Source organism: Pollicipes pollicipes, unplaced genomic scaffold, assembly GCF_011947565.3.
Source record: "Pollicipes pollicipes isolate AB1234 unplaced genomic scaffold, Ppol_2.1 Scaffold_3087;HRSCAF=3621_pilon_pilon_pilon, whole genome shotgun sequence".
Classification (NCBI taxonomy): Eukaryota; Metazoa; Arthropoda; class Thecostraca; order Pollicipedomorpha; family Pollicipedidae; genus Pollicipes; species Pollicipes pollicipes.
The window spans coordinates 11,534,606-11,558,834 of record NW_023596225.1 but is presented as its reverse complement, the minus strand read 5'-3'; the positions used below and the strand labels follow the sequence as shown (position 1 = coordinate 11,558,834).

The 24,229-nt window shown below is 58.5% G+C and overlaps 2 protein-coding genes across 2 annotated transcripts in view; one reads left to right on the top strand and one right to left on the bottom strand.

Annotated features, from left to right (window-relative positions):
- Positions 1 to 5,093, bottom strand: part of LOC119090437 (adenosylhomocysteinase-like 1) — a 90,220-nt gene extending 85,127 nt beyond the window's left edge. Inside the window, exon 1 of the mRNA XM_037213241.1 lies at positions 4,880 to 5,093. The gene's annotated coding sequence lies outside the window, so the exon portion shown is untranslated. The remainder of the gene's footprint in view (positions 1 to 4,879) is intronic.
- Positions 5,094 to 5,556: 463 nt separating this feature from the next.
- The window catches only part of Mybbp1A (MYB binding protein 1a), a 42,440-nt gene continuing 23,767 nt past the window's right edge, over positions 5,557 to 24,229 (top strand). The window contains exons 1-13 of the mRNA XM_037212043.1: positions 5,557 to 5,920; positions 8,174 to 8,539; positions 8,928 to 9,143; positions 9,553 to 9,747; positions 10,070 to 10,277; positions 11,876 to 11,985; positions 15,258 to 15,500; positions 16,923 to 17,077; positions 17,871 to 17,905; positions 21,154 to 21,166; positions 21,388 to 21,427; positions 21,497 to 21,586; positions 22,828 to 22,909. Coding sequence (XP_037067938.1) covers positions 5,747 to 5,920; positions 8,174 to 8,539; positions 8,928 to 9,143; positions 9,553 to 9,747; positions 10,070 to 10,277; positions 11,876 to 11,985; positions 15,258 to 15,500; positions 16,923 to 17,077; positions 17,871 to 17,905; positions 21,154 to 21,166; positions 21,388 to 21,427; positions 21,497 to 21,586; positions 22,828 to 22,909 — 1,927 coding nt within the window. The 5' untranslated portion in view covers positions 5,557 to 5,746. The remainder of the gene's footprint in view (positions 5,921 to 8,173; positions 8,540 to 8,927; positions 9,144 to 9,552; positions 9,748 to 10,069; positions 10,278 to 11,875; positions 11,986 to 15,257; positions 15,501 to 16,922; positions 17,078 to 17,870; positions 17,906 to 21,153; positions 21,167 to 21,387; positions 21,428 to 21,496; positions 21,587 to 22,827; positions 22,910 to 24,229) is intronic.

Genomic DNA, 24,229 nt, shown 5'->3' with positions numbered 1-24,229 from the left:
CACGGCCGCAGCAAGACCCTGGCGGGTTCAGCCGTGTTCGGATATAGGACCTGCTCGGATACAGAACCTGCTCGGATATAGGACCTGCTCGGACATAGGACCCGCTCGGATACAGGACCTGCTCGGATAGAGGACCTGCTCGGATACAGGACCTGCTCGGATATAGGACTTGCTCGGATATAGGACCTGTTCGGACACAGGACCAGGCGTAAAAACAGAACTGGCGTTCGGGCACAATCGATACGCGACAATATGAAGGTCAGCTCCGGCAGAATGCATCAGCGCCTGCCTCGGTTCGTGCTGGCATGCATAATTGTATCAGGGGCCCCACCCCAGCCACTCACACACGTTGTCCACCCGATCATGACCATTTGAAGGGAGGCATGTGTATGCTGATGCGGGATGCCCATCTCTAAACCGTTACATTAGTGTCCCGACCCTGTGTGGACGACGCACGCTATCTTCGGATATCACGGAGGCATGGGACGCCACCAGGCAGCACCACACGTTATGCCCGAGCGGTTGGCGTGTCCGGCTTCCACGTGGTGGGTTCGGGTTTGAATTCCGGTCGCCCCACGGGCTCGTGATGAGCTCTAGCATGATCGCAGCAGCCGCTGGCGCGCCATAAAAGGGCGCGCCTGCGTGGTGCTTCCCCCCCCCCCCCCCCCCCCCCAAGCAGGTGAGGCCGTGCGATTCGTTGCGACCCGGCCACCGCTCATCAGCTGTTGACTTCCAGTGATTTTGTATTGGCTACTATCGAGGTCGACGTCATACTGCCACCAGAATATCGTCAGAGGACCTACGCAAGTTCGTCGCCAAGCTGTGGGCGACATTTGTGGAGCAAACGAGGCCAGCGGCGCACTGGTGATGCTTTCCAGCATCTGCTAACGAGACTATCTCGAATAAGATATCGAATTAAATCCTTGCGTCTGGAACCACTCCGAGCACCAAATCACATGACGCGTGAAGGGCGAAGGGACACATAACGTGACAAAACGCAGCGAATGCCAGCCATGACCCGGAGGCTCGCACCGGAGCGCCGTCGGTGTACCGAACCGGCCAACCGTCGCTGGGCTGACCCGGAGGCTCGCACCGGAGCGCCGTCGGTGTACCGAACCGGCCAACCGTCGCTGGGGTGACCGGGAGACCCGCACCGGAGCGTCGTCGGTGTACCGAACCGGCCAACCGTCGCTGGGCTGACTGGGAGGCCCGCACCGGAGCGCCGTCGGTGTACCGAACCGGCCAACCGTCGCTGGGGTGACCGGAAGGCCCGCACCGGAGCGTCGTCGGTGTACCGAACCGGCCAGCCGTCGCTGGGGTGACCGGGAGGCCCGCACCGGAGCGTCGTCGGTGTACCGAACCGGCCAACCGTCGCCGGGCTGTCAGGTCGGGCCATATCAGGTCAAGCGTACGTAGACGCGCCAACGCTTAGGATGCATGGATGCATTGGACGGCGAATATGCCCGGCCCTCCAAGGCCGTCACTGCTGTGAGCAGGGTGGCCACACGCCATTGTGCCGCCGTGCTGCTCACGTCTGGACTGTGGTGGCGGACGTCAGTATTTGGCGTCTGGGGGAGGGAAGGACAGGGGCGGGGGGGGGGGGGGGCAGCCAGAAGTCCAGGCGCAAAACCGGGCGCTCTCTGAGCCCAAGCTGATCTGGTTGCAGGCCCCTAGGCCTTGGAATAATAGAAGCGCCGCTACGGCCAGGAAGGAGGGCATGCAAAGCAGCAAACGTACGCGGTAGCACCTTCGGCCCGGCTAAGATTCGGACTGGGCGTAGCTTACACGCCAACTATAGCGTGATTTGTCCTCGTACCGCAACAAACTCCCACACTGCACTGAGCGGGTATCACCAAATGTGTTAGGTCGTGGTGTGATCAACCCTTGAGGTTGGTGACCATCAGCGGTAACGAGCTGAATAAAGATACGTGCTACATTTGCGTCCAGGAACTAGACCAGCGTCCAGCGGGCCGTGCAGTCTTGGTCTCCAACACACCGACGTTTCGGTGTTGGTCCCGTGTGCATAGGTGGATAACATGAAACTATTCGATGCATGAGGTGACCAAAAATATACGACGATGTTTTACACCCTATGCTGAACACGGGGCTTGACTGTGCTTGTCTAAAGACACGCATCACCCCTAACGCCAATAGTATTGCAATTTTCACACTCCCTGCACTACAGAGAACAGAGGCTCCATGCACACCAAGTCTCACACCAGAGCATAAATGTACAGGGAGGTAAGGCTCACACTGAAAAGATAAAGCCAACAACTGAAATATTATCACAATTATGTGTGAATCCATAGGACATCTTGAGACTGATACCGTGGAATGGGTCCTCTGGATTTCCTAAAATGGGCTCTGATTTGATGGGTGAGCCTGTGCGTCCTTGCACAAAGTGTGCCCTAAAGACCATAGATGAGCTACTGGACTACTGGTAACTACAGGCTGGTTGCAACTCAGCTTGCCTCTGCCTGCACCATCTTCAAGTATCACGCTTCCTTTCTGTGCAATGAAGAAGTTTCCAAGAATACTAGCTGGTAAATAAGGCTCACTTGACTGGTATTACCACTCTTACCCACATTGTAGAAACCAACCCTTCACCAAGTCAGAGATGCCACTGCATCTCTGACTTGATTGGGGGACTGCTGGGCTCTGGTCGCCCCCTCCCCCCCCCCCCCCCCCCCCCCCCCCCCCCCCCCCCCCCAACTCTGGGGAGAAAGTTGACCAAATCCAGCCAGACACTGATTTGTTGGTTATTTTGGGGTGGGTTCTGTCATTTTGAATGTTTGCCCCTAATACACCCTTCCTCCCCCCCCCCCCCCCCCCCCTCCCACCTCATGTGGCAGATTCACACACATCTGAAGCCAGCATGAAAACATGCCAAGATTAAAATTGATGCCTGAAAACCTTTTACTTTAGTTGCAATTTGTCAGGCTGGTTTATAATTTTCTAATTAAATTAACAGCATTTAGCATGACATGGCTGAAGGCACATGGTGCCCCTGTGAGGAAAACAGCCGCTGTTTGGCAATAGCTGTCTGTTAAGCCCAACAATATTAGAGCTAGCAGTGTGTTTCTCACACCAGCTAGACATCTTCAAACACAGAAACATCACGTGTGCCACACATGTCCCCTCGGGCTGAGACATCTGGTCACTTCACAGGCGGGAGCAGATGACAAGTCAGTTGGCTGGCATGAGAGCTGGCTTAACATATCATGTCATTCTCAGCACCTTTAACCCTTGTTTAAAGAGATGTTTTCCTTTGCCCTCTGTGGAGGCCTCAGAGCCTTCCCCTTCCCCTCCCCAACATCTTGTAAACTATAGTGAGTTGGTCATGCAGAAAATGGCACTGAAAAGCTTGTGTCTAATGTACAAGACAGATGGATCTGAGCGTCTGGACATGATGGTAAATGTGACCTTTGATGGGTCAAACCAGGCCAAATGTGTCAAATCTGTTCTAATCAAGAACTTATCCAGAAACATAAATGGGATAGAACAGGGTTAGAAGGGCCCTCTTGTGTCATAAGATTTGTAAGACGCAACCGGAAACATAAATGGGATAGAACAGTGTTAGAAAGGCCCTCTTATGTCATAAGATTTATGGCTTAAATCAGACCATCACTCAGCCTTCAAGTTATTAAATCTGATCACAAAAGGTAAGGTATGGCCTAGCTTGACCTTAGAAGACTTGACTTTTCAATAGCCACAAGAATGATGGCGATGCACTTAAAAGATCACATAACATTGGCTGTTAAAATCCTCTTGAGTGCATTTCCTCTAAAATGAAACTAATTTGGTGCTTCTGAGCAAATGGCACTTGCATGACCTTCAGGAAGAGATCATACCCCAGCCATGCATGCTCATCCTCAGAAACTTGAAATTTTCACAAGATGTATACAAATTATGGGAACACAGGTAACAAAATTATAATGTTACACTAAAAACAATTTTGAAGTTATTCAAGAAAGCTCAGAAAGGCCAATAGGATATGGGTTAACTAAATATGCCACTTGGGAAGCACAAAACACATACTTATTTCATCCTGCATAGAAATGGTCACACTCATATATGATCCACTAATGTGGTCTAAAATTTGAAGCATTAATAATTTACTCATCTATAAAACCTATATCAACACTTAGAATTCATGGTGATTTTGTCACAATATGCTTGATCAACTAACAAAAACACAATAACAAGTGTTCACATATCTTGTTCTCTGGTGCCTTGCCTGGTGACTTTGATAATCACACCACTCTGCTGTGATGCAGATCTTGCAAGAGACTGTCAATCTGAAGGTAGCAGCCACTGCTCCCATACCTTATTTCTCTTCATTGTAAAACAGCTATTACCTGAAGACAAATACCTGTTTCAATAGCAACACATGTTGCAGGTTTTGAGAGCAAAGGTTGCAAATGAATATTGTTAAGTCTGGGGCAGCATTGCAGCAGGGACAAAAAATCAGAAGCAGCTATAAAGGCTGCTTTAAAAGCTAATAAGCTCTGCTAGTCACTGGCACAGTATGCATACTACATGTGATGCTTGTGCTTGAGCCCAAGTGGGGTCAGGCCCAGCCTCAGAATCAATAGCCTGTCCTTTGACTCATAGTGAAATAAATTCTCTCATGTATTGATATGAGTAAATGCTGGAGCCTACTACTGAGATATAAATAAGAAATGAGTTAAGCATACAGAAATACATATTAACAATATCTATCAGACACAAAACAACTTAACATATGCAGACAAGCTGAAACAAGGCACTGTGTTACACGGCTATCTTACTAGGGAAAATAAACAGTATCAGGTTCCATACAGCAAAGGATGGCGTGAAGAAACATGGAACAGAAAGAGCTGTTTGAATAGGCACCTACCTGAATGCTGACAGCTATGATATCAAATCAACAGATCACTCTTCTGGGTGGCCGCTAAGGAACACGTCAATCGGTTAGCTAGCACGGGTAGGCACTAGCCACTTGTCAGGAGCCCTGTGGTTATGTTGTTCAGTTTGTATGTACTTGGTCTCAGCGCTTTGAGAGGCTAAAAATAAGCTATCGCACTTAGTTTTACGCGTGTCAGGAAAAGCACCAACTTCTCTCAGTGCTGGTACTAGTATCACTTAAGTTTCAACGCTCTTACAGGCAACCAGCCACCACCCTCCCGCATACGTAAACGCGCTGATCTTCAAAGGTTCCTCCCAGCTGTTCGTGGGCCGTGTCTGCGTCATTGCTTGTAACATTTGCGCCGTTACACAGAACACAGATAATCATTTTATAATATGCCCAAGTTTCTCGCTGAGAAATAGATAAAAGTTGTAAAGAGAAAATGAAGTGATTGCTGTGATGTGCAATTTGTTTTCATTCATATGAATGTATCAAAATATATTTTCATAGAGCCATTGAAACCGTTATCAACGGGATTTAATATTCGTCTTGAGCAAGTGTTTCGTATTATACGAATATCACGCAAGAAAGACGGACGCTGAGATTGGAAGCCGCGCACACGTGCACGTGTGATCGGTGGGTCGTTTTGGGTCCCGCCCGAGTTTGCCGACACATGTGTCTTCACTACATTGCTATTGGTGTTGATATGACCATGAATGAAATACGGGTTATGTTCGCTTAGGTGTCGAGTCAGGTTCTTACCAAAGGCTGCAGGGTCCTGTTGGTACGTCGAACAGTTCCATTCCGGCGTCTGTATCAAATCGTGGCTATATTTCAAGCATTGAACAAGATACCCACATGGATGGCATAGCAATGCCAGTGGGTGCTCCCAAAAAGGAAATTGGCAGGCATCCCATCGCACCCAAAATCCTCAGTCTCTTCACCAGTCTTACAGACAAGGATGCTGAACAACGTGTTAAAGCAGCTTTGCTCCTTGTTCAGCAAGTAGCATCATCCGAAGAACATAAGCAGGTAAAGTGACATTGAAAGCTGTGCTAGTTGCTGGTACAATTTACACACTTGCTTATGAGCCTTATAGCCATTAAAATGCACAAAGTCTGACTATGCCAAGTTATATCTATTTGATGTGCAGTTGTATTAGTTGTCAGTGGCACAGTTGTATAGTATCAGTGTTAGGAATGTATCACCTTAGAAGTCACCTTCGCAACTATCATTATTCCATGAAAAATTGGCCCTCTATGCTCTGAAATCTGTGTCCGCCACATGCCTAACTCCGAACTCTTGGCATTGTGGTGCATATGTACTGAAATTTTTGCCAGGATGGGATAGGATCTGAAAGTATAATTTTCATGGTAACATGCATTTATTGTGGCCTGGGTATCAGGCAAATTAGATGAGAAAGCCTACTTGAGCTCAAAAATCATTGTGTTTTGTCTGGTTGGAGAAACATGACACATGAAGACATCATGCTGGACCTGCAGTATGCATGCTTAACTCAGGCAAGGCCAAATTTCATAGAATTTTCCCATCTTTTTTTGGTAAAAAGGGGTCTGAATGCTTTTTGTCTTGCCTGGCATCCCCCTATTAATGTTATGTTTCCTTGAAACATTGGCTTCCTATGTGCTAGAATCAGTGGTGACCATACCAAACTTGGGGCTCTGAGATTCATGGCATGCATACACTTCAGGTGTTGCATGATGTCATCTAAGTGTGGGACATTCAGCATACTGATGAGTTAATTGAGAATTAAGATTGTACACATTGTATTATTACTAGCTGGCTACTTCTTCTGTTTCTGATGACTCAGTCAGGGTATACATTGCTACCTCATGTTAAGAAAGGGCATTGTACATCAGTCATCATTTGTAAGGCAGAACATGTTGTAATTAATCATCAAACAGGTCATCTAAACTCTTACTTGGAACTTAAATAACTATGATAGTGAACATCTGAGTGCAAACACACAGCAATGACGACCCTGGCACCATTTCTATGTGTGATTGCAACATTGTTGCCTGTCACAACATTACTGCCCATCAAGAACCATAAAAAATGTATGAGGCCAAGGTAACAAGAGTCCAATAAAATGTGTTTCTTGTATATCCAATCAGTGTTCCATATTGTTTGTAGATTGGTCAACATGGTGGGGAAATATGATGTTTTTGGGTGGGAATGAAAAGTAAAATGAGAATATGGCAGCTAAACAAAACTTCTTAATATGGTACATATATATGGCAGGGAACATGGATGCCAATGGGACACTGGGTTGAAGGGGATAGGATGGGGGGTTAGGTTTGGTTAAGTTAGGTTAAGTTAGGTTAGGTTAGGTTAAGTTAGGTTAGGTTCATTGTTAGGCCAGGTTAGGTTAGGTTAGGTTAGGCTAATTTAGGCTATGTTCTGGACTGTTCTGGCCGGTCTGTTTCATAAAAGTACCGAGACATAATAAGAAACATTTTCATTGCATTATTATTGTTGCTTTGGTCCCATGCATTTTTTATGGTTCTTGACAAGCAGAAATATTGTAATTACACAACAACAACGCAGAAACTGCGCTGGGGAGTCGGGGCGGTGGGGTGCATGCGGTGCTCAGGAGCTCGCTATCGTAGTTGTTAAAATTTGGAGGTAGGAGCATGAATCTACCAGTTTCAAGATTATTTATATGTTCCGCCTTGAACACGACAAATGGTGTACAATGATTTGTTCTAATGTTAGATACCCATGTATACCTACACTGACGACTCCTGTGTACAGCACCTGACTACTCTTCACATGCTCCCCTAAGCAGCACCCGACTACATGTCATATGTTCCTCTGTGCAGCACCTGACCACACTTCTCATGCTCTCCTGTGAAACACCTAACTACACTTTGCATGATCTCCCGTGCAGCTCCTGACTACACTTCTCATGTTCTCCTGTGCAGCGCCCAACTACACTTATCATGTTCTCTTGTGAAGCACCTAACTACACTTTGCATGATCTCCTGTGCAGCTCCTGACTACACTTCTCATGCTCTCCTGTGAAGCACCCAACTACACTTCTCATGTTCTCCTGTGAAGCAACCGACTACACTTCTCATGTTCTCCTGTGCAGCACCCAACTACACTTCTCATGTTCTCCTGTGCAGCACCTGACTACGCTTCTCATGTTCTCCTGTGCAGCACCTGACTACGCTTCTCATGCTCCCCTGTGCAGCACCTGATAGCACTCCTCACACTTCCGTGTGCAGCACCTGACCACTTTTCTCATGATCCCCTGTTCTGTAGGACTGTGATGTGCTGAGCCAGGATGCCAGTTACTGCCTGCGGCGGCTGGTGCGAGGCCTGTCTTCATCACGGGCTGGCGCGCGCGAGGGCTTCTTCACGGCGCTGGTGCAGCTGCTGCGCCAGGTGCCGGCCGTCGGTGCCGGCCAGCTGCTATCAGTGGCAGCTGCGCAGCTGCCGGACGTGCGCGAGGACCGGCAGCGCACCGAGCACCGACTGGGTCGGCTACTGGCGGCGGGTGCGGCCGTGCGCGCCGGCCGGCTGGACGAGCAGCTGGCTGAGCTGACCTGCCAGCTGCTGTCCGCCTGGACATACCGCGCCTACATGCCGCCCATGGTCGCCAGCTTCGTGGCCGAGCTGGTGCAGAAGGTGCGCCCCACTAAGTGGCAGGCTACCGGAGAAATCCTGCTGATGATGTGGGCTTTGTCAGTATGCACATCTGACGTGGAGGTTTTGTTGCACCAGTTGAGTTTTCTCTGTGTGCCAGTGAATTTATGTGTAGCTGCCATAGGCTCCGCATGATGATGGGCTTTGTGTGTCACTGGCACACTATTTTGACTTGGGAGGATGGCAGGAGGACAGATCTCCTAGCATCATCGGCAGCGTCCCCCCTGCCCCTTCGCCTCCCCCCCCCCCCCCCCTCCCCCTGACGACCGTTGGCGTCATGTGACGGGTTACCAGGAGCCCGTGCTGCCGATGTGCCAGCCGCGAGAAGGCCGCGCGCTGAGCGTTTGTGTTGCCGCTGTGGTGGCGGCAGGTGCCCGAGGAGCGGTTCCAGTCGGAGGTGTGGCCTGAGCTGAGCGTGCTGCTGGCTCGTGGCTGGCACCAGTGCGTGCCCGAGCGGCTCTGGCTGCTGCTCGTCTGTCGCCGCCAGTTCCCCGCCGTCTGCGACACGCCGTTCCTCAAACAGCACTGGGGCTCCAAGAAGCTGCTCTCGCCCAAGAACCACACTGCCATCGCCGAGATGATCAAGGTGAGCCGCTGCCGGCATGCATGCTGGTAAGCTGCTGCCGGATGGCAAGCGGCTTAAAGGAACAATCATGGGCCACAAGTACTTAAAGTATGTGCTGTGCGACGTCAGTGGCCGGGATATTTTTGAAATAACAAGCATTTGATAGTAGGACAGCTGTTTGTGCTGGGCAGGGGAATGCAAAGTGTCTCTCACTGAGCACGGAAGCGCACGCATATTTCACGTGATTTGTATATGTTCCTGTAATGCGTCTACCGAATGAACCACGTCAAATGCGCGGTACTTGTGCACCCAACGCCTTCGTATAGCGGGGCACAGTCCGCTCCACATGCCGTGCGAAGTGCCGTCGTCGCCTGCGGCGCCGGTCGCGGCGTGGGCGGTCGTTATGCCGCCTGACGCCGGCGTTGCGCAGGCGTCCGCCGCCACCCTGCCGGCTATCCACCCGCTGGTGACATCGCTGGTGGCGTTTGCCGTGGAGCGGCCGGCCGCCGAGCTGGTGGAGCTGCATCAGCGCGTGCTGGAGCCGCTGTTGGAGGACCGCACCGCCGCCTTGCTCGTCATGGCCATGCTGCAGATGGTGGTGCCCCACCTCACCACGCCCGAGCTGGTGAGCGCCGTCGCCGCCGCCGCTACCCGAGCGCTGGGACGCGTGTAGGGTCACTGCCCGCCCGTGAGTCACGGACGGACAGTGAGCCCGGTCACAGCCCGTGACTGTTCTGCCTCGCCGTGTGGGGTATCCGCACATCCGCAGGGGCGGTGTTGTTGTCGCGGCGGCGTTTGCACTGTTACTTCTCTGTTCGGTATCATTGGCTCGTTAATCACTCGCGCAAAAGCTACTGGTGGCGTGTCGTCGTCCGCCAATGGCCTCCAGCCGGACCGTGCCGCGTCCGCCGCCTGTCAGCCGGTGACGCCGCCGTCCGCGCCGCCAGCTGGCGTCGGTGCTGAGCCCAGCCATGGTGGGCGCGCTGGTACGGCTGCTGCCCAAGCGGGACCAGCGGACGGAGCAGGCGGCTCGCGGCCTCGGCTCGGCGTTGGTCAGCCTGCTGCTGGCGCCCGACAGCGACGCCCAGCTGCAGCTGGCGCTGGTCGGCCGCCTCGTCAGCCCTCCCGGCTCCATTAACTTCGACCACATGACTGGTGAGACGCCGGTGCTGCTCGGGTGTCGCGTGACGGACGGCTCGGACCTCTGACGTGACATGACGGGCTGCCTGGACCTTGGACGTCACGTGACGGACGGCTCGGACCTCTGACGTGACATGACGGGCTGCCTGGACCTTGGACGTCACGTGACGGGCGGCTCGGGCCTCTGACGTGACGTGACGGGCTGCCTGGACCTCGGACGTGACGTGACGGGCTGCCTGGACCTCTGACGTGACGTGACGGGCTGCCTGGACCTCTGACGTGACGTGACGGGCTGCTCTGACGTCACGTGACGGGCTGCTCTGACGTCGCGTGACGGGCTGCCTGGACCTCGGACGTCACGTGACGGGCTGCTCTGACGTGACGTGGCGGGCTGCTCTGACGTCGCGTGACGGGCTGCCTGGACCTCGGACGTGACGTGACGGGCTGCTCTGACGTGACGTGACGGGCTACCTGGACCTCTGACGTGACGTGGCGGGCTGCTCTGACGTCGCGTGACGGACTGCTCTGACTTCGCGTGACGGGCTGCTCTGACGTGACGTGACGGGCTGCTCTGACGTGACGTGACGGGCTGCTCTGACGTCGCGTGACGGGCTGCTCTGACGTGACGTGACGGGCTGCTCTGACGTGACGTGGCGGGCTGCTCTGACGTCGCGTGACGGACTGCTCTGACGTCGCGTGACCGGCTGCTCTGACGTGACGTGACGGACTGCTCTGACGTGACGTGACGGGCTGCTCTGACGTGACGTGACGGGCTGCTCTGACGTCGCGTGACGGGCGGCTCTGACGTGACGTGACGGGCTGCTCTGACGTGACGTGACCGGCTTCTCTGACGTCACGTGACGTGACGGGCTGCTCTGACGTGACGTGACGGGCTGCTCTGACGTGACGTGACGGGCTGCTCTGACGTGACGTGACGGGCTGCTCTGACGTGACGTGGCGGGCTGCTCTGACGTGACGTGACGGGCTGCCTGGACCTCGGACGTGACGTGACGGGCTGCTCTGACGTGACGTGACGTGACGGGCTGCTCTGACGTGACGTGACGTGATCCGATCCTCAGGTCTCGGTCCATTTGCCTTGCTCCCCGCGCATAGATGCTGGATCGACCGCCATCTGGCTTGATGTTAAACGGTTGATCGTGAGCGAGGTAGGAGTTAGAGAAAGTGGACCTCAATATACTTGTGCAATAATGGCATGGAAAATATTTATCCCCTTGACACCCAAATGGCTGAGCTTTGCCACACTGGCTGGGGCGGCGGTAGGTTAGCCAGCTGTTGCGGCTCTGTCATCAGTGGTGCATAACAGATGAAATGCCACATGAATGTCGTCATTGGGCGCATCCGATGAATGTCTGATATTTGTTCTGCTTATATGTATAACGTGTAACGTATTTATGTGTAAACATTTAGTTGGTAGTGCAATGTCCATGTTGTCAGCGGAGACCTGTTGTGTCCGTGTGTCTAACTCAACCCAGGTCACCTGAATTTCAGTCGAATGGACCATACAGGGTTTATTGCACAGCAGCTGAGGCTTGTTGAAAAGTGTTTGGTGCTAATCGGAGTATGACACGACCGCTGCCGCTGCTCGCTTGCAGGCACGAAAATCCTGGCCCAGATGATCAACGGCCTGAAGGCTGAGGCGCTGGAGCCGTTCAGCGAGATCGCCATCAGCGCCTTCAACGGCACGCAGGATGACCGTAACCAGGTGAGACGGATGATTTGTGTGCGTTGGTGTGCGCGTGGGTGGCTTCTATGGACGGGCGGCGGTCACGCGTGCGCCATCGCCGCGATCCTCGGTCGCGGGCGTGCTCACGGGTGTGGGCGTGGGTGGCTTCTATGGACGGGCGGCGGTCACGCGTGCGCCATCGCCGCGAGCCTCGGGCGCGGGCGTGCTCACGGGCGTGGGCGTGGGTGGCTTCTATGGACGGGCGGCGGTCACGCGTGCGCCATCGCCGCGAGCCTCGGGCGCGGGCGTGCTCACGGGCGTGGGCGTGGGTGGCTTCTATGGACGGGCGGCGGTCATACGCGCGCCATCGCCGCGAGCCTCGGGCGCGGGCGTGCTCACGAGCGTGGGCGTGGGTGGCTTCTATGGACGGGCGGCGGTCATACGCGCGCCATCGCCGCGAGCCTCGGGCGCGGGCGTGCTCACGGGCGTGGGCGTGCATCCGTGTCTCCTGCATCAGCGCGCCGAATGGAACGGCAAATACGTTGAAAGCCATTTTAAAGAAGTTGCTTAGGGTTCTTCCAAGAGTATCGTGTCATCATCGTCCTCGAAAGACAGTCGTTTCCAGCGAACGGAACACCCGCCCGGCATCAACGCCACCACCGGGCTGTTGTCTCAGCCACCGCCCCTCCGACGCCGCTCGCCCCCGTCTCTGACGGCCACCCCTGACTCCGCCGCATCTGACACTGCCCTTGACTGCCGCCCTTGACGCCGTCCGCCGCGCCGGCAGACGCCGCGCGGCCGGGCCGTGGCGTGCGATATACTGTGTCGGCTGGTGCAGCACCCGAGCGTGCCCGGCCCCAGCCCGCTGAAGCAGCGCCTGCTGCAGCGGCTCTTCACTGCCGGCGCCACGTGCGACCCGGACGTACCCGATGAGCTGGCCGCCACCGCGCTGCGCGCCTTCTTCAGGTGGGTCAGCCTGGTCGCTGGTCAGCTCAGGCCGCCCCGCCTGGCCGCTGGCCAGCTCCGGCCGGCTCGCCCAGCCGCTGGCCAGCTCCGGCCGGCTCGCCCAGTCGCTGGCCAGCTCAGGCCGCCCCGCCTGGCCGCTGGCCAGCTCAGGCCGCCCCGCCTGGCCGCTGGCCAGCTCCGGCCGGCTCGCCCAGCCGCTGGCCAGCTCAGCCGCCGGCAAGGGCACGGCGTGCGGATTGCAGTCCAGGAGCAGGAGGGAAGTGGTTTTGTCGTCGTGTCCGTAAGGAAACGTCTTCCCCATGGCTTCGAGGCTTGGGCGGTCGATGCTTCTGTCGCGCTGAGTGGTGTCCAGCCGCCTGGTTGTGAACTCGTTATTGAAGGTGGAGCAATCGTTCGAACTATCGTCCTAGTTCAGGCGGGGACGATGTCCCGCACACTTCGTTCATCCATTATGCTGGTATCTTTCCGCTAAACTAGTGTCTTCATAGCTTCATTTCTGGACGGTACCACACGAGACCGTTGTCCGGCTCCCCGGCGCCGCTGCGCCACCACTCGCAGCCGCGCCACCGCTCGCCCCCGACCGTCGCTCGCGCCGCCGACAGGGCGCTGGACCACCCGGTGCGGCGGCTGTCCGACCTGACCGGCCTGCTGCGCGCGCTGACGGCGTACCAGGACGCCCTGCTGCGCGCGCCGGACGTGACGCTGCGCGTGCCGCTCGCGCCGGCCGCCTGGCAGGCGTGGGAGGCGGCGGCGGCGACGCTGCGCCGGTTGCGGCCCGGCGCCGGCGCCGAGACGGACGTGTTCGTCATCCTGCTGGCGCATCTCAGCCAGCAGCTGTTCGGCGCCGACTGTGACGCCGCTGTGGAGGCTCTGCAGGTGGGCGGAGGGGGGGGGGGGCTGGCCCGGAGGTCACGTGGGGGGAGCGGTGCTGTCGTGCTGGTAGTTTTGGGTGTTGTGTAGTGGGTTTAATCCCGGGTGCTCTGATGGCTCTGATCTGGGCCCAATGAGCCCTTGGTACTGCCGTGGCCTCCGTTAGCTGCATGGCGCGTGACTGATGCCTTGCCCGTCCACCATCACCGCTACAGGATGTGGCATCTACCCGCCCCATGGACCTGCTGCTCTCTGGACCTGTGCGATGCTATCATTTCGACGTTTTTGCGCTCTTAGAAGCGTACGTTTGCCCTCTGCTGGGGTGCGAAATTTATCAGTTAAACTCATCGTAAATGTGGTGCGTTATTTAAATTATGCAACGGAATTAGCAGCATTTGCGTCGGATAGAAAACTGTAGCTACTGGAAACTTCAAACGATGCCCGTTGAGCTGTCTTTGAATGTATGGCTTCGGTATGAATCGTATGATTGTTCCCGCCGTCTGTGCAAGAAGCACATCACGCCGCCCGTGCCAGCCGAGGTGACGGGGCGGCTGTGCTGACGCCGGCGCCGGCGCGTCGCCGCCGCAGGAGCTGCACGCCTGCCTGCAGCGGCAGCAGGGCCGACGGCCGACGGCCGACGGCGGCGACGAGCCCGACTGGAGCGAGGTGGTGGCCGACCTGCTGCTCTCGCTGCTCTCACTCAGCGTGCACCTGCTGCGCAGCGTGGTTCGCGCCGTGTTCGGCCTGCTGGCGCCGGCGCTGTCGCGGCCCGCCGTGCTGCACGTGTTCCAGGTGCGGGGCGCGCACCGTCGGCGCCGGCGCACGCCGCGGCGGGTGCCGGCGTGCTGTCGTGGGAGGCGGCAGTGCAAGGCTGGGGCGCGCGTGCGCACAGAGGCACGGCCGCTGGTGGAGGACGTTCTCGAGTTTGGTCCAAGCATGAGTGGCGTGGGTATGGTTAGGATCAGTCGGACCTGAAGACAGCCGGTATGTCTGCATGACGCCCGGTGGGGCTGGCGGTCACGCTCCGGCGTTTACTATTGGTTCAGTTGTACCCACTTCATTCTCCAAACAACGTCAGTTTTTCGAGATGCCAGGCAGAGTCGTGACGTAGCCGCCCGTGCCAAGTGTTGCTCTTGTCCTCCTTGTCGAGCAATCTCGACCGCTTAGGAAGAAATCAACCTCACTTGGCTGATGTGCCACGGAATCACTGCATCTGGTACTCGCTGCGAGGGGAAGCCTGTTGCTGGATCTGTTATTGTACTTTCGTGTCAATTGATCTGAAAAGGATGCACGTTGTACAATATTAAGACCATGCTGAGTATGCCGGTAGCAGGAATGCCTTAGCCTACTGAGTACGTGCGTCAGCGATCAGGCTCAGTTCGATCCGCTGGGACGTGTCTAAGTTTGCCATTGTGTTGGACTGCCAAGTGTTCACTCCGTTTTGTGAGGTAACATCGCTTTTCGTTGCTTTTCAGTGCCTGGACCCGCAGTATAGCATGAATGGTGGGAGGGGCCATGCTGTCGAAAATGACGGAAGTGAGCAGGAAGATAGCGACGAAGACCTGGAGGCTGAGGATTCCGAGGGAGGCGAGGAGGAGGAAGAGGATGAAGACGACAGTGACGTTGAGGACGGAGAGGAGGATGGCGAAGCGCAAGACGAACTGGACGCCATGCGGGCCAAAGTCAAAGCGGCGCTGGGGGATGACTCGGACGACGCTGTAAGCACGGACGCGGGGGGCCCAGCCCATGTGCTGTCGTCCGTACGCACCGGTGTAAGTACGGACGCGCGGGGCCCAGCCCGTGTCCTGTCGTCCGTACGCACCGGTGTAAGTACGGACGCGGGGGGCCCAGCCCATGTGCTGTCGTCCGTACGCCCCGGTGTAAGCACGGACGCGCGGCGCCCAGCCCGTGTCCTGTCGTCCGTACGCACCGGTGTAAGTACGGACGCGGGGGGCCCAGCCCATGTGCTGTCGTCCGTACGCACCGGTGTAAGCACGGACGCGCGGGGCCCAGCCCGTGTCCTGTCGTCCGTACGCCCCGGTGTAAGCACGGACGCGCGAGGCCCAGCCCATGTGCTGTCGTCCGTACGCACCGGTGTAAGCACGGACGCGCGGGGCCCAGCCCATGTGCTGTCGTCCGTACGCACCGGTGTAAGCACGGACGCGCGGGGCCCAGCCCGTGTCCTGTCGTCCGTACGCCCCGGTGTAAGCACGGACGCGCGGGGCCCAGCCCGTGTCCTGTCGTCCGTACGCACCGGTGTAAGCACGGACGCGGGGCCCAGCCCATGTGCTGTCGTCCGTACGCACCGGTGTAAGCACGGACGCGGGGCCCAGCCCGTGTCCTGTCGTCCGTACGCCCCGGTGTGAGCACGGACGCGCGGGGCCCAGCCCATGTGCTGTCGTCCGTACGCACCGGTGTAAGCACGGACGCGCGGGGCCCAGCCCATGTGCTGTCGTCCGTACGCACCGGTGTAAGCACGGACGCGCGGGGCCCAGCCCGTGTGCTGTCGTCCGTACGCACCGGTGTAAGCACGGACGCGGGGCCCAGCCCGTGTGCTGTCGTCCGTACGCACCGGTGTAAGCACGGACGCGGGGCCCAGCCCATGTGCTGTCGTCCGTACGCACCGGTGTAAGCACGGACGCGGGGCCCAGCCCATGTGCTGTCGTCCGTACGCACCGGTGTAAGCACGGACGCGCGGGGCCCAGCCCATGTGCTGTCGTCCGTACGCACCGGTGTAAGCACGGACGCGCGGGGCCCAGCCCGTTTCCTGTCGTCCGTACGCGCCGGTGCACACCCACCAGTCACGGCCACCAGCTGTTCCCATATGTGTGGTCAGGCGCGGCCCCCTTTGTCCGCGATGTTACACGAGAGTGGGCATGCTGGCAACTCAGAACCGTGTTACCTTGTTTTCGAACAGGTGACTAGGCTGCGTTGCATGTATCTACGCAGGCACCAACAGAGACTGCCACTGGCAGTATAGCCGGTGCTCGCGTCACTCCATCGGGCTTCGAGCCAGCCCCGGTCCTTTACTTCGTCAGGTGTCGCTCACTCTGCGTGTGACTGCCCCCTCCCCCTACCTCTGGCGTGGTGAATGATCTCCCACCCTGTGGCCAACTCCCCCCCCCCCCCCTCCCGGGCAGGTTTCGATCGATATGGACGATGTGCCCGAGGAGCACTTCGCCAAGATGGACGAGGCGCTGGCGGCGGCGTTCCGTGCCATGCGTAAGGACAAGCGCATGAAGCGGGGCGGCCGCCAGACAGACGAGGAGCAGGCGCTCATGCACTTCAGGATCAGGTGGGACGCGGGACGGCCGGGTCAGGGTCAGGTGGGACGCGGGGACGGCCGGGTCAGGATCAGGTGGGACGCGGGGACGGCCGGGTCAAGGTCAGGTGGGACGCGGGACGGCCGGGTCAGGATCAGGTGGGACGCGGGACGGCCGGGTCAGGGTCAGGTGGGACGCGGGGACGGCCGGGTCAGGGTCAGGTGGGATGCGGGACGGCCGGGTGAGGGTCAGGTGGGACGCGGGACGGCCGGGTGAGGGTCAGGTGGGACGCGGGACGGCCGGGTCAGAGTCAGGTGGGACGCGGGGACGGCCAGAACAGGGTCAGGTGGGACACGGGGACGGCCGGGACAGGGTGAGGTGGGACGCCAGTTAGGTGCGGGGCGGGCGTGACGCACTGCATGGCGGAGGAGATGTCGAGTGACAGAGATGCGGGGAGCGGTTCTCAAGAGTGGTGAGCCTGTGATGCACAGTTTGGTTTTGTTGGACTGCTGAGCACTGCGAGAGCCGTTTATCGCTGGCTATGACCCAGGCTGATGGTCTGTTCACTCACCTCTGTCAACACGAGCATGGCGGTTTTGTACAGCCGCTGGTGAGATATTTGTACCGCGTAGTCGGGATGCGTGCGTTAATCGTGCAAATTTACTCGCTCCGCTTAAAGCCGCGCCTAGTTTTACAGAGTTTCCATCCTCCCACACATGGCTGGGGACATGTATGCGTGTGGTGGTGGCGCGCGTTGCCGCCTGCGAGCCCGCCCCGCTGCCGCTGACAGTGCCGTCCGTCCGCCGGCGTCGCCGCCGCCGGCAGGGTGCTGGACCTGGCCGACGTGTACGTGCGTACGTGTCCGCGCTCGCTGGCGGCGCTGGACCTGCTCCCGCCGCTGGTGGCGCTGCTGGCCGCCACGGCCGCCGACCGGCGCCAGGCGCCGCTGGTGGCCCGCCTGCGCGCCTGCCTGGGTCGCCTGACGGCCGGCGCCGGCCGCCTGCCCGACGGCCACCAGCTGACGGCGCCGCTGCTGGCCGAGCTGCTGGAGGTGGTGCTGCGCAGCGGCGGGCGGTGTGAGTACAGCTCCGCAGGGACGGAAGCGGAGGCGCGGTGATGATGACACGGGATGGGGAGCATGGGACTGGCAGCGGGGTGGTGAGGGCGAGACAAACAATTAGTGGCCTGCGCCCTTCTTGGTGATCTGGTTTTGTCGTCAGCTTCTTTCTCATTGGATCCTCGCATTCATATAGGCTGGCTCAATGGGTCTGTGAGGCGACTTCTCGGCTTTGTCACCGGCGGTTTTTGTCTAGATATGTCGTTAATGCATACAAGCCGGCTCAATACGTGTGCTGTAAGTTGGAGTGCCGGTAATTCCTTGTCTTGAAAGACGCACCCTGGATTTTTAACGAGGTTTTATCCCCGCTGTCTTGTTTTTTTTTTGGGGGGGAGGGCAAAATGACCACTGATCCATGCGCAGTCTAAAGCACCAGTTATGTGTTGATCGTGGCCTGCAGTGTTCACCATGGCCTTTACCCCGTTATGTCATTGCTCGCCATCCCACCGCCATTCCACCTCCATTTCGTCGCCCTCCCCCCGCACGACGAAAGCGCGGCGACATCGCACTCGGCCCGATGCCGCACGCGGCAGATCACGCCGGCCGTGGCGAGCGTTTGCCGCACGTCACGAGCGCTGCCGCGCCGCCGCCGGCAGTGCCGGCGCTGAGTCTGGAGCTGGGCGGCCTGCTCTCGGCGGCCGTGCGGTTCCTGGTGCGAACCAGCGCCCAGCTGGAGGACGACCAGGCGCCCGTCACCGACGCGCTTCTCGCCGCGCTCGACGCCTTCTTCACCGACCGGTGAGGCCTGCTGCCGGGCTCTGGCGGCCGGCGCTCAGGCTGGCGGTGGTCACGGTGTCATGGGCAGCGCATCCAGGCGGTCAGAGGGTAGGGAAGCAGAGGCAGCTGAGCATGACTGGGAATGGGCCCGCTAGGAGTGTGGCCTGTGAGATCAGCGCCGCCTCATTAGGCGGCTCTCAGTGAGGCGCCGCCCTTGTGGGACTCCCGCGCTGGACACGAGGCGGCGCTGGCGTGGGATCTTCAGTGCGGTGCTTATGGTTATGACGTGCGATGTGTCAAATGAAATACTCTTCGTGGTTGTGAGGTGACCAGCCCGTGAGAGAGGGCGGCTCTCCGACGGCGGGAGCTTTCCCGTCAACGTCTTATTCACATGGGACGTGTGTAAATTTTTGCGGGTGTCTGGTTCGTGTACATATCGGCGTCGTTGAGGATGCGTTGCTTCCTTCGCTAGCTCCTTCCTTGGAAGTAACTCTTATCCCGAAGATGTCGCCACTGGCTTGTCCACGTAAATTATCACTCAGCTACCCTCCGAAGAGGCATTCATTCAGTTACCTGTCCGGTCGGCCAGGTGCGTGGACAGAAGACAATCTTTCCTCGGTAATGGCTCATGGACCCAACCCTGCCGTCCGCGCCCGGCGGCAAATTTCTGAGGGTAGTAATCTGTGGTGCGAACGCTGCTGACATCTCTTGGAGGCCTCGTGAACTACGAAAATGTGTACTCATCAAAAGAGCAATCACCGGTTGTTGTTGCCAGGCGCTTGGCAGGTATGGTATCAAAAAAGGCCTCTGAACAGGTCTGTTGACTCCGTTTTTTCGGATGTGATGCTCAACAATGCATCAATATGCGATGCGGTGCCGCAATCGTAACATCCCGGAACGTGCAAGAAAAATTTGAAGCCAACAAAATTATTAGTCCGTTCATACCAAGCTGCAATTTGGCATCTTGTGGATCGTCAATGTGAATGATAAATGCTGTATTCTGTGGTCTCTGCGTTGCTTGTCTAGCAGGACCTGCGCATTATTTGGCTATACGCAAGCTGTAATGAAATGGAATTTCATTCAGCAACAAAGGCATGGTAGTTTCTGTGTTCGGACCTCTGTGTCAAAATTTGGTGGAGATCCGGTTGTTGTGTCCGGACTTGCCCAACTTGCATTTACCTTCCATTCACAAACCGTCACACATGCCATACCAACATACCTTCCGTTGGCTTTTCTTTATCACGGCACCATTAAGGAAAATTCGAGGCCGTGTAAAGCACTAAATGGCCTTTTTGTAATTGGTGGCATATTTGAGCTTCTTTGACTGAAAGAATTGTTCGAAGATATGCAACATTGCATTACCCAAAGCTGTGGAGCTGTTTTGTTGTTTTGTTTTACTGTCCCTGCTCTTGGTAATGAGCCATGTCGATGTGCAACGATTTTGACCATGGCATGTCTGTGAGAATGAATGAACTATTCAGTGGCAAAAAGTTGTTGACAAAAGGCCTGAAGAAGCTGGGGCGCTCCCTAAAAGCCTGACCACCAATCACATGTTGCCGGGTTGTGGTACATCTGTGCTGTTGTAGCCCCGCCACCGTCAGCGCAGGGTTCATGTGAACCTGAGCGAACATGACCAATTCGGTGCCTGTTGGCGCCAACTCCCGCGCGCTGCTGCGCTCAGTTGTCGATGTCTTCCCATCCAGACCGGGCAGGTGAGCCCTGTTAGGGTGGGCGCCTCCCGCGCGCCGTGACCCCGCCCCACCGTACCTTGTTCCGCCCTACAGACAGTGACCTAGGGTGGGCGCGTCTTGCGTGCCGTGACCCCGCCCCACCGTACCTTGTTCCGCCCGGCAGACAGTGACCTAGGGTGGGCGCCTCCCGCGCGCCGTGACCCCGTCCCACCGTACCCTGTTTCGCCCGGCAGACAGTGACCTAGAATGGGCGCCTCCCGCGCGCCGTGACCCCGCCCCACCGTACCCTGTTCCGCCGGGCAGACAGTGACCTAGGGTGGGCACCTCCCGCGCGCCGTGACCCCGCCCCACCGTACCCTGTTCCGCCGGGCAGACAGTGACCTAGGGTGGGCACCTCCCGCGCGCTGTGACCCTGCCCCACCGTACCCTGTTCCGCCGGGCAGACAGTGACCTAGGGTGGGCGCCTCCCGCGCACCGTGACCCCGCCCCACCGTACCTTGTTCCGCCCGGCAGACAGTGACCTAGAATGGGCGCCTCCCGCGCGCCGTGACCCCGCCCCACCGTACCCTGTTCCGCCCGGCAGACAGTGACCTAGGGTGGGCGCCTCCCGCGCGCCGTGACCCCGCCCCACCGTACCCTGTTTCGCCCGGCAGACAGTGACCTAGGGTGGGCGCCTCCCGCGCGCCGTGACCCCGCCCCACCGTAACCTATTCCGCCCGGCAGACAGTGACCTAGGGTGGGCGCCTCCCGCGCGCCCAGACCTCGCGCCGCCGTACTCTGTTCCTCCCGGGTGACAGTGACCGCTGCCCGTCCGCAGCGAGTGCGTGTACCCCACGCGGCTGTTCAGCCAGCTGCTGGCGCTGCCCGGCTGGCCTCGTGGCTGGCGCCTGCTGCCCCGCCTGCTGGACGCCGCCTTCAACGAGCAGGTGCGCCTGTACCGGCGCACGCAAGCGCTGCTCCTGCTGACGGCCGCCTTCAAGAACGGTGCGCTGATGAAGCAGGTGCCGGCAGAGGACGTGCGCAGCGTGGCGGCGCTGTTCTGGCGCCGCCTGGAGCAGGTGAGCGCCGCCGGCCGGCTGCCGGAGCGGGGGGCGGCTGGCTGGGAGCAGCTCGCCGGCTCGAGATTGGACGGCCGCGTTTGGTGGTGCAAGTGAGGGCAATGGGTGACAGCTGACATTTGGTGGTGGGGAGGGTGCTGGCACATATCTCCCTTCTTGGCTCCAAACTTGTGACTGGGTGAGGTGAAATCGCGTGTTCTCCATTTTGCGTCTGCGGTTTTTTTGGCGATCCTGCTCCATTATATGTTTCGTATGTGGTACTAGATTCAAGTTACGACGGGCGGACCACTTGCTGGGATTATCGTCCTAGTGCGGTGGACTAGTGTGCGCACAACTGCTCAATGTGTGATGCTGATACCTGGTCCCCCCCCCCCCCCCCACCCCGTTTGAATCAAGTCATTGGGCCCATCTGGGATTTGCCACCCGCGCGCACTGTCGCATCCTAACGGACGAATCATGGTGAAAACGGGCACCCTTCCTACCGCTCAAAGGTGCCCTTGCTATTCAGCACTGAATGTTACATTGCGCAACCAAGTCAGGAAAGCGACTTCCCCTCCTTTTCAATCAAGGTGCGTTCCAAGAGGCTTGCCATTTTGGGGAGCTAAGGAGAGGCAGAGCGAGTGCCGCGGATCTTTAAGCGTGCTTTTGTTTAGCACTCCCTGGCGCAATGAAGGCGTCCGTGGAGAAGGCGTGAAGACGGTGGCGTCCGTGCTGCTGATGGCCGATCGTGGGCTGCAAAGCCAGCCTTTGGAGCTGAGGCTTGTACCTCTGGATCGGTAAGACGGCAGGATCGCTGCCATGTCTGGTCCGTGTTTGTGTCCGCCTCCTGCAGGGATCGGGAATGTCAAGTGCCTTTGGCCGACTCCTCTCCTCTCTCCGAGCTGGGAGTCAGTCCTGAGTGTCGTCCTGCAGTGAGCCGGCTCGTGGGCACTTTTCCGTCAAGCGGCCTTCACTTTCACGGCTCCGTACCCGCCCTCCCCTCCCCATCTCCGACTTTTTGGCTGACCGCTCGTCCTCATTGTCTCGCCGTACCCATAAAATTCCACAGCTCTCCGTTACCTCCCCTCCAGCGCCTCCCCCCTCTGGCGCCTCCCTTATCCCCGCGCCGCCGTTGTCCTACTCCAGCCCCCTCCCCCAGCCCGCACCGACCTCACCCTTTCTCCCACCCCTCGCTGACCCCGCCCGTCCCTCGCCCACAGGTGTTGGCGGGCGTGTCCGCCGGTGACGGCGTTAAGACCAAGTACCTGAGCTCGGCGCTAGAGGCGCTGCTGTCGCTGCGGCGCACCGGCGCCCGGCTCGGGCTCGCCCTGGAGCCGGCCGCTGCCCAGGTGGACGCCGCCGTTCAGGGGTTCGCGGCGCGCGTGCCGCTCGGCCGGCCCCTGCGGCGGCTCACGGCCCAGTTCGGCTCGCGCAGGTCCGTATGGCCGGCCGAGGGGACGCCTGCGTGAGAAAGCGGGCTGTCGGCACTCTGGGAAAAACCGTCCGAAGATGGACCACTCCGGGTGGAAAACAGTACTGAATAGAACTACGTGGCACTGTGCGTTTGTGAGCGTTGTGACTGACATGCGTGTATTTCTCCTATGGTGTGCATTTTTATATACATAGTTAATGCTTAGTTGACAGAAAGTACAGTCATATACAATGTATCGTCTGGGCCGCCAGAGGGAAGTGTGCCTACATGGTGACATGCTGGGAGGTCGGTGAGAAGCAGAGGCTGCCTTGATCACGTCCGCCAGGTTTGGGCGGGTGTGGGCGCTTTGCGCGTGTCAGCGCGCCCAAGCCAGCCCTGTGTCGGCCCGAGCGGAGCCTGCCGCGGCTTCCGAGCTGCCACAGCCCTTGCGGCTGGGGAAGGAGAGGGGGGGGGGGGCTGCAGTAACTCAGCGGCAGACAAACTGGTTGCCGGCGTCGGTGTCGGCCAAGGCAGCGGATCAGGATTGATGACACATTGTCGGCGGCGTGTGCCGGCGGTCGGAGGGGCCCACGGCTCCTCGGCTTGCTCGCGTCGGCAGGCCTCCTCTGCTCAGCGCGTGGTCCTGTGGCGTGACTGGTGGATTGTCGGCAGGCTGCCTGCTCCCGCTCTGGACGGCGCCGCCGGGCTGGCGACACGCGGCTGCCCGGGAGGCTGTTTGGTGCGCGCTTCGAGACCTGCCCGTGTGGCTCGACGCTCGCTGCGGCTGGTGGTACTGGCGCTCCTCACAGGCCCTGTCCCTTCCGCAGATCCGGAGCCGAGAGTGGTCACGAGGCGCAGCGACAGAAGAAGGAGAAAGACAAACAGCCGGCGGCGGCCCCGCCCTCGCCGGCCGAGCCGGTCCGGAAGAAGCGTGACGGGCGCGCCGGGCCGCCGGACGCGGCGCCCAAGCTGGCCGAGGCCGAGCGCGACGGCAGCGTTGACAGCGGCGTGGCCGAGGTCGCCAGTGACACGGACGCGCCGCCCGCCGCCCGCCGGCCACGCAAGAAGGCCAAGCGGCGGCCCGACAGCGGTCCGAACGCGAAGAAGCTCAGACTGTAGCCGGCGGGGTGGGCGTTTGCGCGGGTGAATACAAGGGGTCGGAGCGGGTGGAGTTGTGTCTTGGGCGGGAGAGGGCCGCCGCCCCCCCCCCC